The sequence below is a fragment of the Zosterops lateralis genome, assembly GCF_965231275.1.
Source record: "Zosterops lateralis genome assembly, chromosome: 10".
NCBI lineage: Eukaryota > Metazoa > Chordata > Aves > Passeriformes > Zosteropidae > Zosterops > Zosterops lateralis.
In genome coordinates, this window is record NC_139770.1 from 19,285,892 (window position 1) to 19,299,067 (window position 13,176).

The 13,176-nt window shown below is 48.2% G+C and overlaps 1 protein-coding gene across 2 annotated transcripts in view; it reads left to right on the forward strand.

The window, feature by feature from the left end:
* Positions 1–699: 699 nt before the first annotated feature.
* LIMS2 (LIM zinc finger domain containing 2) overlaps positions 700–13,176 on the forward strand; it is a 35,601-nt gene continuing 23,124 nt past the window's right edge. Inside the window, exon 1 of one of the 2 annotated variants that reach the window (XM_083868340.1) lies at positions 700–766. In XM_083868340.1, the coding sequence (XP_083724466.1) occupies positions 756–766 (11 nt within the window). In that variant the 5' untranslated portion in view covers positions 700–755. Of the gene's footprint in view, positions 767–880; positions 916–13,176 lie in introns of those variants that run through there. The other variant, XM_083868341.1, reaches the window with a different exon arrangement.

Here is a 13,176-nt window from a genome sequence, read left to right on the forward strand (position 1 = left end):
CTGGGCAGAGAAGAGGGGGAAAAAAGTATTTACAAAGGGCTCATGAGTTGAGATAGGGACTGGGAGGAAAACACTTGAAGGGCAAAACAAGTTCAAAACTAAAGGTATAAAATAAATTTATTATTAACAGAGTCAGAGGAGGATAATGAGAATTAAAATAAGTTGCCATGACCACTTTCTAGAAGCCTTCCAGACCCGTCTTCGGCACCCCAAGGGTAAAAGGCCGGAAAGCCACTTCCCCTGGCCGCGGGGGATCCGGAGGGGTGAGCAGCCCGCAGAACAGGCTGGAACAGGCCGTGATATCAGGAAAAGTCCCGTCAGTGCGGTGTATGTGACCGCGCACCCAGCAGCGGCCCGGCCGGCGCTGCCCCCTGCACCCCGCACTCACAGCGCCTGGGGTGTGTTCACTGCCCGGGGGGCAGAGCCGCTCCGCCGGCGGGGCAGGGGCTGAGCGCCGTGCCGTGCCGTGCCGCGCCGCGCCGTGCCGTGCCGTGCCGTGCCTGCGCTGCCGCCTCCCCCGCCTCGTCTCCCCCCTTCCGCTCCGCCGCCTCGCTATTCCGTATTTCTTTCCCTTTATAGGAAAAGTATGCGCAGGTCCGGGGGGGCTGCCCTGAGTCACCGAGGCCTGCGGTGCCCGCCCACGCCCGAGGGGCCGGGGCCGCGGCCGGGGCGGGGTCAGCGCTGCCCGCCGGGCCCGCAGCGCCGTGTCCGGGCCGCCCGCAGCCTCCGGGCCGCCGCCGCCGGGGCTCGCCGCCATGACGGGCAGGTGAGGCCGGGCACACGGGAGCGGGCGGGGGTCGGGGCCGGGCCGGCCTGCACCGCCCTGGGCCGGCCGGGAGCGGCTCCTTCTGGCCTCGGGTAACGCCATGGGGGCCCGGTGGGAAGGCTCGGGGGAGAGGGAGAACGCTTGGCTGTGTGAGGCTTGCGTGGAGCGGGGCTGCTCCGTGTGCCTGAACCCGCACGGGGACACAGCGGAGGGCAGGGCAGGGCTGGGCACGGCAGGGCAGGGCCGGGCCGGGCCGGGCAGGGCTGGGCAAGGCAGGGCAGAGCTGGGCAGGGCAGGGCTGGGCACGGCAGGGCAGGGCTGGGCCGGGCCGGGCCGGGCAGGGCTGGGCAGGGCTGGGCTGGGCTGGGCTGGGCTGGGCAGGACAGGGCAGCGCTGGGCGGGAGCAGCTGTGGATGGGAGCCGTGCCTGCGCGGCGGGCTGTGGTGCCGTGGTGTGACCCGGGCCGGCAGCCTGCTGCCCCGCCAGGGCCCTTCTCGCCGATCTACAGCCCCTCTGCCCGCAGACTGACTCTGCTCTTCCTCCAGCTGGCCTCGGAGTTAACATGTTCCAGGAACTGTTTAAACCTGGAGCTCCCTTCTCTTCTCATGCTGTGTGACAGTGGAGAACGTCAACCTAATTGACAGTTGTAAATGAGAAGAGGCGTGGGGAAGGCATTTCCTGGCATTTTGTGAGGGTTTGCACAAGGGCTTTAATGTCACATTTTTTCCTCCTGTCTGTAAAATGAAACCCAGACGTTATAAGCAGTTCGTGAAAATAAGCTTGCTTTTGTGAAGTGTCTTGGAGATGAGAAGCATGAAGGAGCAATACTGCAGTTAGCAAGGTGCCCTTTTTAGGGTGCTCATCCTCAGGAGTCCGGCTATCTTACTGTAGTTCTGAAGTGCTGTTCTTCATGATTAGGAATACTGAGATGGAGTCAAAGCACGTTGTGTATAAGTATTCACTTTCCTTTTGTGTCAAGTCTTGATGTTTGTATGATGAAGCTTTTTCTGATTATTCAAAGTGGATCCTGATGAGTGGGGTTGTTGGGTGTGAGAACCCGCTGAATAATTGTGTATGTTTGTGTATTATTTCGGAATGTGTTGTTTTTGGTGTCTGATGACAAATTGACGCTTTTGAGTGATTATACATGCTCAACTCAAAACTCTTCTGGGTTTTCCCTCATGTCTTTAATGGTCCCATTTTTATTTTTCTGACATGTGAAACAGGTGTGTATTTACAAGTTTACATTCATTTTCTTAAAGCTGGAGGAAGACTCAGGAGCCTTAAATGTTCACAGGTTATGGGTACCCATCCAGCTCTAAAATGGAGAAAGGATGGAGAGGACTTAGAAAGGACTGTGGCTGTATGAATCCAGCTGATTTTATTTTTTCAGAGCTGTGGCATGGTGCTGTTTAGAATGACAGGCTTACCTCAGGTGAAGTCACTCAGGAGGACAGTGGAAGGTGTTGGGGAACAGTAATCCCTGTCTTTCTCTCTGTGCTTCCTCTGAAACTTGCCTGTTAAAGTGCAACACTATTCCTTTGGAAGCTTTGGCATGAAGTGTGAGCCTGGGTGGACGATTCCAAGGTAGCAGAGACACTGCAAAGTGTGCAGTTCAAAGTGGTGCAGGACTTCTGTTCCCTTTTCTTTGGGTTTACTTCAGAGGTTAGTTAGAATGAGCGGGCCTTGGCTTTAGCTTATTAAAAATGATTATGGGTGTTATTTAATGTTTTCAGAAATGTTTGTCCTGGGAAGTTTGTCAGCTGTGAACATTTCTAAAGTTCTGTCTGCTGCTGTTCCTGGGACAGGACAATTAACTGTTCTATCCAAGTTGTTTGTCACAGCTGTAACTCAGCTGGCTGTTCATAGTATCATCCATTTAGGGTAGTAGTTTCCCAGCAAAGTTTTACAGTGTATGTGTAACATTGCACTGCTCAGCACCTTGCCTGGCTGATGCCATTCATAAGCACTGTGTTCAGTGTTGTTTTTCAGGCTGGGACAAACTATGGCATTGGAAAGAATTCAGTATTGAGAATGTTCTTCCTTAGATCCAGCTACAGTTCACTCTGCTGAGTGGTACCCAGATGTTGTTCCCTGTTTGTTATCTGGTAGTTCTTCAAGTAGTCAGATATTCTCCAGCTTTTGGGACATGGGGTTTTCAGTGTTCTGGGAGGAGATGAACTGTTTCACAGCTGGAGCATCCCCACCATATCCATCAGTGGGAACCTTCCTGAGCCAGGAACAGGACATACATGTGCTTTTCATCTTGAAATTGTTGACACAGGGAATGATTGTTTTGTTTTAAAGTGTTCTAATGTGAAGAAGACTGGAAAACATGAGGTGCTGAAACAGTATTTTTTTTTTACTTCACCTTTCTTATAAAGTAGAAATATGAAATTAATCTCTTCTACGTATTCTGATTACAGATGCATTATTAGTATTAAAATACATGAAAAATAACTCCATTTTCATTGTTTTCTGTCTCATTTGGCTGCAGAGGGCATCTTCTGAATTTAAAAGACTGCAGTGATTTGATTTATTGATTTTTAGCATTAGAGAAAAATATAAATCCAGGAAAAAGAAGTGCACATTTTTCTTTTTGTGTACTCATAGTAAAAAATTACTAAAATTACTAACTAGGTGACTATCTAGCAAATGAAATGCAAATCCTAAACATATCACTAGTTACATTTTTTCAGTGTGAGGATTGTGTTTTGCTAGAGAAAACTGATAATTAGATAATTGGATTTTAGAAATAGTATTTGTGACTGCCAGATCTGGGCTGGGCTACTGGGGAGATAGAGGAGGAGAACCACCTCCCTGACCTGCTGGCCACACTCTTTAGTTTAATGAGGTTACATGTTGTTTTAACTACATTTAAAAACAAATTCTGTATAAGAAATAGTGTGTTAGATGTAAAAACAGTATGTTTCTAAGCAGTCTTTCTGTGATTTTCAGTGTTGATAAATACAATTGGTGTGATTTTTGGAGCATTTAGAAGTTAACTATGGTACTTCCTTACCGATAAATAAGGGAATGCCCCTTCTAGAATTGTATTTGATGCATTTAGTCCATCTGTTAATTTCTGACTTTTGCCTTTTTGAAGATTGGTGGAGTTTGGGGTGGTGTTGATTATTTTTGTTTGGTTAGCTGGATTTTGTTGTTTTGTCTTTGTAATAGGATTTTTCCTAGAGAAAGAGAATCTGTGAATGACCAGTGAGCAAAACGTTGTCAAATGCCCAAAATAAAAACTAATCAAGAATGGAAGAGAGTTTCCTTTAAGACTTTGCTGCTGTGGTGTTGATAAGAAAACCCATAGGTGAAAAATGCCTGGGCTGTTTTGTGTTGCCTTTAGAAATTAATCTAATACAAAGCCCAAGAAAAAAAAATATTTCCAAGTGCACGTTTCAGAGCATAATAATCTTCATAAGAAATTTTTGTTACCACTATATTTGGTCGAATTGGGATCTGGATACGCCTATGTACTTCCTGTAGTCAACAAAAGAAGAGCAGCTGCATTTACAGATATGCTTATTGATTGTTCCTAATCCAGTGAAGGTAAGAAATAACAGTATATTATTTTCAATTGGGCTAGCTGCTTAGATGCTTTTTTAATACAGCAGAGAGCTGCTGCTGTACATGAAGCAGTTACAAGTTAAATGGTTTGAAAGAGTAGGGAGTATAAAGGACAATATTATGAAAAGTTTTTGGTGCAGAGTAGACAGTACCTGCATAAAATAAGAGATATCTTCTCTCTCTGAGTTAGAAGCAGCCATTTCTGCTCTTCTGGGTTGAAAATGTGGTTTTAATCTTTATCTTTTGATCTAAATTTGCTCTCATTTCTGAAGGAAAGTTTGAAAAGATACAGAAGAAGTTTTAGGAATAACACATTAGGTGGAAAGTTCTTACTCTGTTGCACTCTAGATAGGAAGGTCCTTAGTCTGTTCTGGGGCCATAGAGCTGCTTCTCTGAGGAAGTACCTGAAAATGCCTGAAAGAAGTCTGGCTTCTTTCTTCTCTGCTTTGGCCCAGAAAGTAACCACCTGTAAGATTTTGGCATCAACCCTCTCTCTTAAAAACAATCTGTCAAGAGAGAAAGAAAAAACAAAACCGTGCATTTTCACTCTTTATGTAAGGTGGCAAGAGAGGAGTGAGTGAGCTTGTGTTGAGGCATGGGAAGACAGGATGTTTGCTGTTGTGATTTTGTTTTTTTTTTCTGTAATCCCCTCATCTTCCCTTTTGAAGAAGACAGTCATTGTTTCCATGGAAGGATGATTATTTGAAAACCAATAGAATCATGTCATATGAGTCAGGTAAAAGCTGAAGTGTTTGAGTGAGAAGGAAGGTTTTTGTCAGGTTGGTTAAGGATAAGGGAGATAAATGTTTTGGTGATTTAATATTTTGCTTTGTGCTAGAAGTAAAAAGGTGATTTAATCTTACATTTTTTAAATGGTTTATTGCGCTAAAATTTCAAAGGTCAGCAAAGACACCCAGTGTGGAGGACATTTTTCTTTATTCCATTTGTTATGAATAAAAATGGGCGGAGAAAATATTAATCTCCATAAACGCCTTTATTAATCAGCTCTTATTAATATTCGCCCGAGGGGTTTGATCGCCGTGGAGGAGGAGGGCTTTATCAGCTCTGCTGCATGCAATTCAACAGAGCTGGAGGACTGGCCCTCGCTGGGAACAAATCTCAAAGTCCTGTCAGTTCTTTGTTTTCTCCTGTGGTCTCATCTCTGGTTTGGTCTTTTTAACTTACGGCTAGTAAGCAAAACTGGAGAAATTAGCTCTTCTGATTCTCTAGGGTCCACACGGCTGAGTATTAGTTCTTATTTGTTTTAATTTTACTTGGTTTTTATTTGATAAGGGTTTTTTTATGTTCGATTTCATCCCGGGACGCTTTCGGAGTTCTTAATTTGCATGCGGGATCACCGGGGCGGGCACTTGGAGCTCTCTGCGGCCATGGGCTAGTTTTTGCCGCAGAAATGGCGTCTCAGTCTCATGCCGCTCCACAGCGGCGGCAGTGTTGTGGGGGGTGGACCGGGGCTTGTGCGGTGGGATGTGGAACGTGGTGGGTGTGGGGTTTTTCTTTTGAAGTGGGGCAGCGGTCCGGCTAGCTCAGGGACGCTTCATCTGGCCGAGGCAGCTGACTGCGTGGCGGCTGCGGCGGCTTGTACGGGGAGCATGGTAACTGCGGGCAGACGGGCGGCCGGGGCCCCCCTCTCCGCTCCGGCACGGGGAACGGCCGGGGCCAGGCTGCCTCTCGGCTGCGGGCGAGGGCGGCCGGGGCCGTGGAGAGGCTGCTCAGCGGCTGCGGGCGGGGGCGGCTGGGGCTCCCTTCTCTGCGCTGGACCGGCGGCGCCTGACTGCGGTCAGGCTGCTTCTCGGCTGAAACTCTTTGTGCTGAGGGGGGGGAAAGCGGCCGGCTCCTCTTCCTCCCGCTCCGGCGGCGGGTGACTGCGGGCGGCTCCGCGGGCTGGGCTCTCTCCCCCCCGCCGGCTCCCAGCCGCGGACGGCGCTGGGAAGGGGCTCCTCTGCAGCGAACCGGGGGGGGGAAGACGGGGCGGCCGGCCCCTTTCCTCTCTCTCTGTCGGTGGCAGAGCCGGCTCTGCCGCGGCCTCCCCACCCCGTCCCCGACCCGGGACGGGGGGGGTGCGGCGCTCGGGAGCTTCTTCATGGGAACGGGCTCCCCGTTTTTCCAAGGTGGTCTGGGAGGAAGGAAAGCCACGGAGATGGCCCTCCATTGCTACATCATAGGACAAACACCCCAAATTTCATTTTTAACAATTCCCTCCTCTTTGCTTTTGATCAGGTTGTTTAAACCTGCATCAACTTATTTATGGTAATGATTTTTGATTATTTTTGGGGTTTAACTTTACTTGTTCAAGTTTGGACTTTGCTCATATCAATCACAGCTTGGTTTTGTTTTGTCATTTTTTGCTTAATTTTGGGGTCTTTCTTTGAGGTGCTTTTGGTATTAAAAGGAATCCAAATTTGGGCTATATTTTTGACTACTAGGGACTTTTTTGTAGCTTATATTTTTTTTTTTTTTTTTTTATCAAAATAATAACCAAATTCTTATTGAGAGGTTTGCCTAGCTAAAACCATTCTCTTATAGAGCACTCTCCAGTTAAGCTCTGCTCAAAGGTGGCAGTATTCTTTATGACCAATTGTTTTTTCTCATCCTGACAGGTTGAGAGTTGCAGATCAGCAAAGCAAGTGTGGTTTGGGTTGATATAAACTCTTATTGAGGACTTTGAGTTCTTCTCATCATTGATGAGGGAATGCCTCTCTGAACCAGCTCCTCTCATGGGTTCACTCATCATTCAGACTATCATGAGTCTTTCCAAGAGTCCAGTGTGAACTAGTTTCATTTTTCTAATCTCACCTGGGCTTGCCTCTTGGTTCTAGGAGCTCTCTGGGTTCAGTTTTTAGAGTTTTTCTTGCACTTTCACACTTGGCTGTTAACTTTTAGGTAGCCTTTTTGGGTTGTGCTCTATGAGAGATTTTTAAATTTTTGTAGTAATTTTCTCAATAATTTATACTAATTTAAAACAACAAACAATCTCACAGCTTTTGTGATTGATATGCGCTTTCAGTCACAACATTACAATAATAACAACAACAAACTTTTAACAACAATATCACAACCACTAATACAAACAGTAAAAAAAACTTCTTCTATGCAATATGTAGTCTGGGTGTTTTTTTTTTTTTTGAAAGTCATTTTTGAAGAGTTTGAATATGAAACAACAGTCTATGGGGGATGATGTTTTGAAAGGTTTGTGCTGGACAGGATGTTTGGAGGTGGTGTTGCTGGTCCTTTCACTCTGGTCTTTAGCAGCACCTGGAAAGGACTTATATTTTGGGGTTAATGGGGTGATATTTGAATTAAGGGGAGGAGTTTGGGGATTTTGGTTTTCTTTCTTGGTAACCTCCTGGGTTAGAGGGTTAACAAGAACAGAAGTTTAAACATTTCTTTAAGGGGAAGCTCTTATGTTAAATTTGGGCCAGGTTTTAATTTACAGAAGAGCTAGAGGCAAACAAACAGCTGAGCCAATTTAGCTGTGTTTCTTCTATTAATTTGGTTTTTATAATTTTGCAAGTCATACATTTTATGACTTTTTAAGTTTCATCATCTTTTTCATTTAATATACTTTCTAATATATCTTTTTCTCTCTTGATTGCCTCATCAAATGATACTTTTGGGCAATCTTTTCTGAGGTGCCCTATTTCTTCACAATAAAAACACTTTCGAGTTTCCCCTTGTCTTTTAGGGGTCACCCAAGGTAGTAAATTATTTCTTTGCTCTCTGACTGGCTTCCTATCCTCTCGGTGGGGTGAACTCTGGTTAGATACACTTTCTCTAGCCACAGCTACCATGATTTTTCCCTTTGTGATGGTTTTTTCTTCTTCCCTTCTTAAATAGACTTTTAAGGCTTCCCTTAACAAGTCATTTATTCCTTTATCTTGCCAGTCTTCTAACTTTTCTAATTTTCTTCTAATATCTGGCTAGGACTTTGTAACAAACTGTGTTTTAAGTAACACCTGGCCTTCAGGGCTTTCTGGGTCAATATTAGAATATCTTTGCAAATTTTGTTTTATTTTGCTCAGCCAAGTGGCTGGGGTCTCATCTTTTTCTTGCATATTATCAAATGCAAGTTTTGAGTTAATGCTTCTGGGGACTGATTCTTTAATTCCTTTGATTATCAAATTTCGATAATCATCCATATTCCTCCTGTCTTCTTCCCTATTTGGATTCCACTTTGGATCACTTACTGGCAGTTTATGTTCACCTGGGGGCCCTATTCTATTCTCCCTTTCCCAAATCTTTATCCCTGCTGTTCGAATCATCTTTATCTCTTCGGGGCTAAATAAAATTCTGAATATAGAATTCATTTCCCCCCATGTGAAGGTATTGGGACCTAGGAACTGATTTACCTGTTCAGCCACCCCCACTGGATCTTCAACTAAGTTTCTTAGTTCCTTTTTGAAGTTCCTGACTTCTGAGGCTGTCAGAGGGGCATTTACAAATCCCACCCCTCCAGCAACTCCGCCCATTGGAACCTCTCTCAAGGGAAAAAGCTTAGCTTTAGATCTGGTGTTATAAGAATGTCCCTCTGGATTATTTTCAGGGGGACGCTCTATGCTTGGGGTGGGCAAATTTGGTTCCCAGTTTGCAGGTGGGGCTGGAACCATGGATGGTAAGGGAGAAAAGACATAGCTACTGTTGGGGGAAACTGGGGGTACTTCTGTTGTATAGAAGGGGTTAGTACTGGATGGGGGAAGACTCACCGGAAGGCTGGTTAGGGAGGGGGCAAAGGTATTGGTAGAGGGAGGAATAGGGGAATTAGTTTGAGGGATTTGAGGGTGGCTTGGGGCTGAAGGTAGGGGGGAAACAGGGGTTACAGTTTGGGGAAGTCGGAAGGGGTTTTCAGGGGGAACCTGGGGCATATCTGGATATGCGGGAGGGGGAGGTAAGTGATTAAGTGGATCCCAGATGGGGCCATTCTCTTCTTTATCACTTTTTTCTTTTTTCCCCTGTAACTTACAGATCCTTATGTTGTCTCTATTTCTGTTTTGTTTTTCCCAACAAGCAGCATACTGCATTTGTTCTGCTTCTTTATCACCTTGGGCTCTTAGATGTTGATTTAACTGAGCACACATCCAAGGGTCTGTTGTTCCGTGCCATGGCCATTCTCCAGGTAAACCCAGAGTAGGCCATACTTCTATACAATAATGGATCATTTTGATCCTATCTAAATCTCTAGTACTTTCCTCCCTGTCCCACTGTTCTAACATCTTTCCTAGTGGGCTCTCTGGAGGGATATGTGGTATTTTTTCTTTTTGTACTTCAGCCTCTCTAGGCCTACTTATCCAAGTACCCATTTTTAAAATTTATTCAAAAAAATTTTTTTTGAAAGCTCTTTCACTCACACTCACTCACTCACACTCACTCGTGAGCTCTGGAAGCAGTTCGTATGACCCGCCCTTAGGGCCCCGACCACTGCCACAGCCAGCCCCCGGTACCCGTCAATGGCCTCAGCACCCCTGGTGCTTCCGTCACCACCCCAGCCGGTACCCTCTTTCACTCCTGCGCGTCCGGCGTATCCCCGTAAGCAGCCGGTCAACCTGGGCCCAGAGTTCCAGTCACTGCTTCTGCCAGGACACACACACACAGTATGCGACTCACTCACTCGCCCTATCGTTAAGTTCCTCGCACGTTGGAACTCCCCTAACTTTCACTCACTGCACCCGGTAGCACCGGCCTTAGATACCCCCGACCAGCTTTACCTCTCCGTGTCCGGTAGCATAGAACTCTTGCCTACCCCCGCCCAACACGACACACTCAAGCCCGGTAGCGTATCTAATCCGACCCCCGCCCAATGCACTCTTCACACCCGGTAGCATGCTCCCCTTTGAGCACCCCCGCCCAGTGTGACCGTCCTGTACCCCGTCAGTTACCTCGGCCTGGCCACCCCTCCCTTGGGAGCAGCCCCTGGTAACCTCGGCCAGTACTTCTTTCTCTCCCCACACCCCTGCAGGTCCCTGGGAGCAGCCCCTAGCCACCCTTTCTCCTGCGTCGGTGTGGTGCGTGCCTCACACACTTGTCCCTGGCCTCCCCGCACACTTGAGGTGACCTGGGTGGTTTGCCCCTACAGGTTTAGGGGAAACCCACAGTACCACTCACTCTATGACGTGCCACTCACACTCTATTCAGCCTCCGCACGTCCGGAGGGGGGTTTCCTACACCCCTGGAGACGCCTCGCTCACTCTGTTTCCTCTCGCTTCCTCCTGTTCCTGACCACTCCTCTCGCGAAGATGTGGAAATGCAGTACTGAGGAGTCCTCACTCGCGGCGGGGGTCCGAGCTGCCGGCCCCCGTCTCACTCACACACACACTCGCACGTCTCCTGCTCCCGCCACCGAGTTTTATACTTACCCGGTGCTCCTCAACGGCGCCCCCTTGTGGCTGCTGTGTGTCCCTCGAGGCTGGCGTGCGTTGTCCTCGCTGGTTGTCCCTCGAGGCTGGCGTGCGTTGTCCTCTTTGGTCCAGGAGGCCAGCTGTCCAGGAGGTCCAAGGTGGGCGGCGCCTTCCCCTCTCGGTCCTCTTCTGGGCGTGGCCAATCCCGGACGAGCCCCCAGTTGTTATGAATAAAAATGGGCGGAGAAAATATTAATCTCCATAAACGCCTTTATTAATCAGCTCTTATTAATATTCGCCCGAGGGGTTTGATCGCCGTGGAGGAGGAGGGCTTTATCAGCTCTGCTGCATGCAATTCAACAGAGCTGGAGGACTGGCCCTCGCTGGGAACAAATCTCAAAGTCCTGTCAGTTCTTTGTTTTCTCCTGTGGTCTCATCTCTGGTTTGGTCTTTTTAACTTACGGCTAGTAAGCAAAACTGGAGAAATTAGCTCTTCTGATTCTCTAGGGTCCACACGGCTGAGTATTAGTTCTTATTTGTTTTAATTTTACTTGGTTTTTATTTGATAAGGGTTTTTTTATGTTCGATTTCATCCCGGGACGCTTTCGGAGTTCTTAATTTGCATGCGGGATCACCGGGGCGGGCACTTGGAGCTCTCTGCGGCCATGGGCTAGTTTTTGCCGCAGAAATGGCGTCTCAGTCTCATGCCGCTCCACAGCGGCGGCAGTGTTGTGGGGGGTGGACCGGGGCTTGTGCGGTGGGATGTGGAACGTGGTGGGTGTGGGGTTTTTCTTTTGAAGTGGGGCAGCGGTCCGGCTAGCTCAGGGACGCTTCATCTGGCCGAGGCAGCTGACTGCGTGGCGGCTGCGGCGGCTTGTACGGGGAGCATGGTAACTGCGGGCAGACGGGCGGCCGGGGCCCCCCTCTCCGCTCCGGCACGGGGAACGGCCGGGGCCAGGCTGCCTCTCGGCTGCGGGCGAGGGCGGCCGGGGCCGTGGAGAGGCTGCTCAGCGGCTGCGGGCGGGGGCGGCTGGGGCTCCCTTCTCTGCGCTGGACCGGCGGCGCCTGACTGCGGTCAGGCTGCTTCTCGGCTGAAACTCTTTGTGCTGAGGGGGGGGAAAGCGGCCGGCTCCTCTTCCTCCCGCTCCGGCGGCGGGTGACTGCGGGCGGCTCCGCGGGCTGGGCTCTCTCCCCCCCGCCGGCTCCCAGCCGCGGACGGCGCTGGGAAGGGGCTCCTCTGCAGCGAACCGGGGGGGGGAAGACGGGGCGGCCGGCCCCTTTCCTCTCTCTCTGTCGGTGGCAGAGCCGGCTCTGCCGCGGCCTCCCCACCCCGTCCCCGACCCGGGACGGGGGGGGTGCGGCGCTCGGGAGCTTCTTCATGGGAACGGGCTCCCCGTTTTTCCAAGGTGGTCTGGGAGGAAGGAAAGCCACGGAGATGGCCCTCCATTGCTACATCATAGGACAAACACCCCAAATTTCATTTTTAACACATTTATATTCTAAAATAGAAAAGGATGAACTACACTTACAATCTGAAGGAAATGGTAGTGGCAGATTGCTGTCAGGTCAGGAGCTGAAACTCTCAAGAAAATGAGGGGTGCACTGTAGATTTTAAGGTTGCTGATTTGTGATTTTAAAAGTATATTGTTCTTTATTCATGTCTGTTCTACTGGGCCTCGGTAAACCCTTCTGTTTTTTCTTTAAGTGTCAGAAGGTCAGAAGGGATTCCTGCTCTTTAATATTTTTTAGAACTCATGAAGTCATCAATCCTCTGAGTTTTTTATCTCTGTAGCTTGCCAAGCTGTATTTCATGCTCATGCTACAAAAATCCCTTCCTTTTTTTTTTTTTTTTTTTTTTTTTTTTTTACAATTTACTAAAAGGTAATTGGTTAGTAATGACTCTTAAAATATTTTTCATGGTAATGCTTGAAGGCTAGAGAGCTCTGGAGACTGGAATGCCAAGTATGTTCTTCCTCCCTGCTTCCTGACCCTCTGCCGTGTGTGACTGCTGCTGACTGCCATGAGTCCAGGGAGCAGAAGTTTTGCAAGCTCATTTCTTGGAATATGCTTTGTCCAAATGCAAGGAACAGCTCTGTTGTTTACAGTGTCCTTAGGACATGGTGTGGTAGAGCAGGAAAGCATGTGGAGATGCCAGGGTCAGATACTGATCTGCAGTAAATGATAGTGTTTGCTATCAAGAGCTCTAGTAGTCAGCTTTGTTTTTCTGCATTTCTCTGTGCTTTGGTCAGAAAGTTTTCTTGATTTAAGTGGCTTAATGAAGTGAAGACGGAGGGGGTTTTTTTACCTCACTTACGACATTTATACAGATGCATTCTGCAAGGCTAGGACATAATGAGGTGCTGATGTAGCCCCTCGTGTGCTGCATTAAGTAGATAATTACTAGTGGAGTACAGGAAAGAGGTTGTCAGATCTTTTAAGAATATGGCAAAATGGCAGAGAGGTTGTAAGCAGCAGCGCTTGACC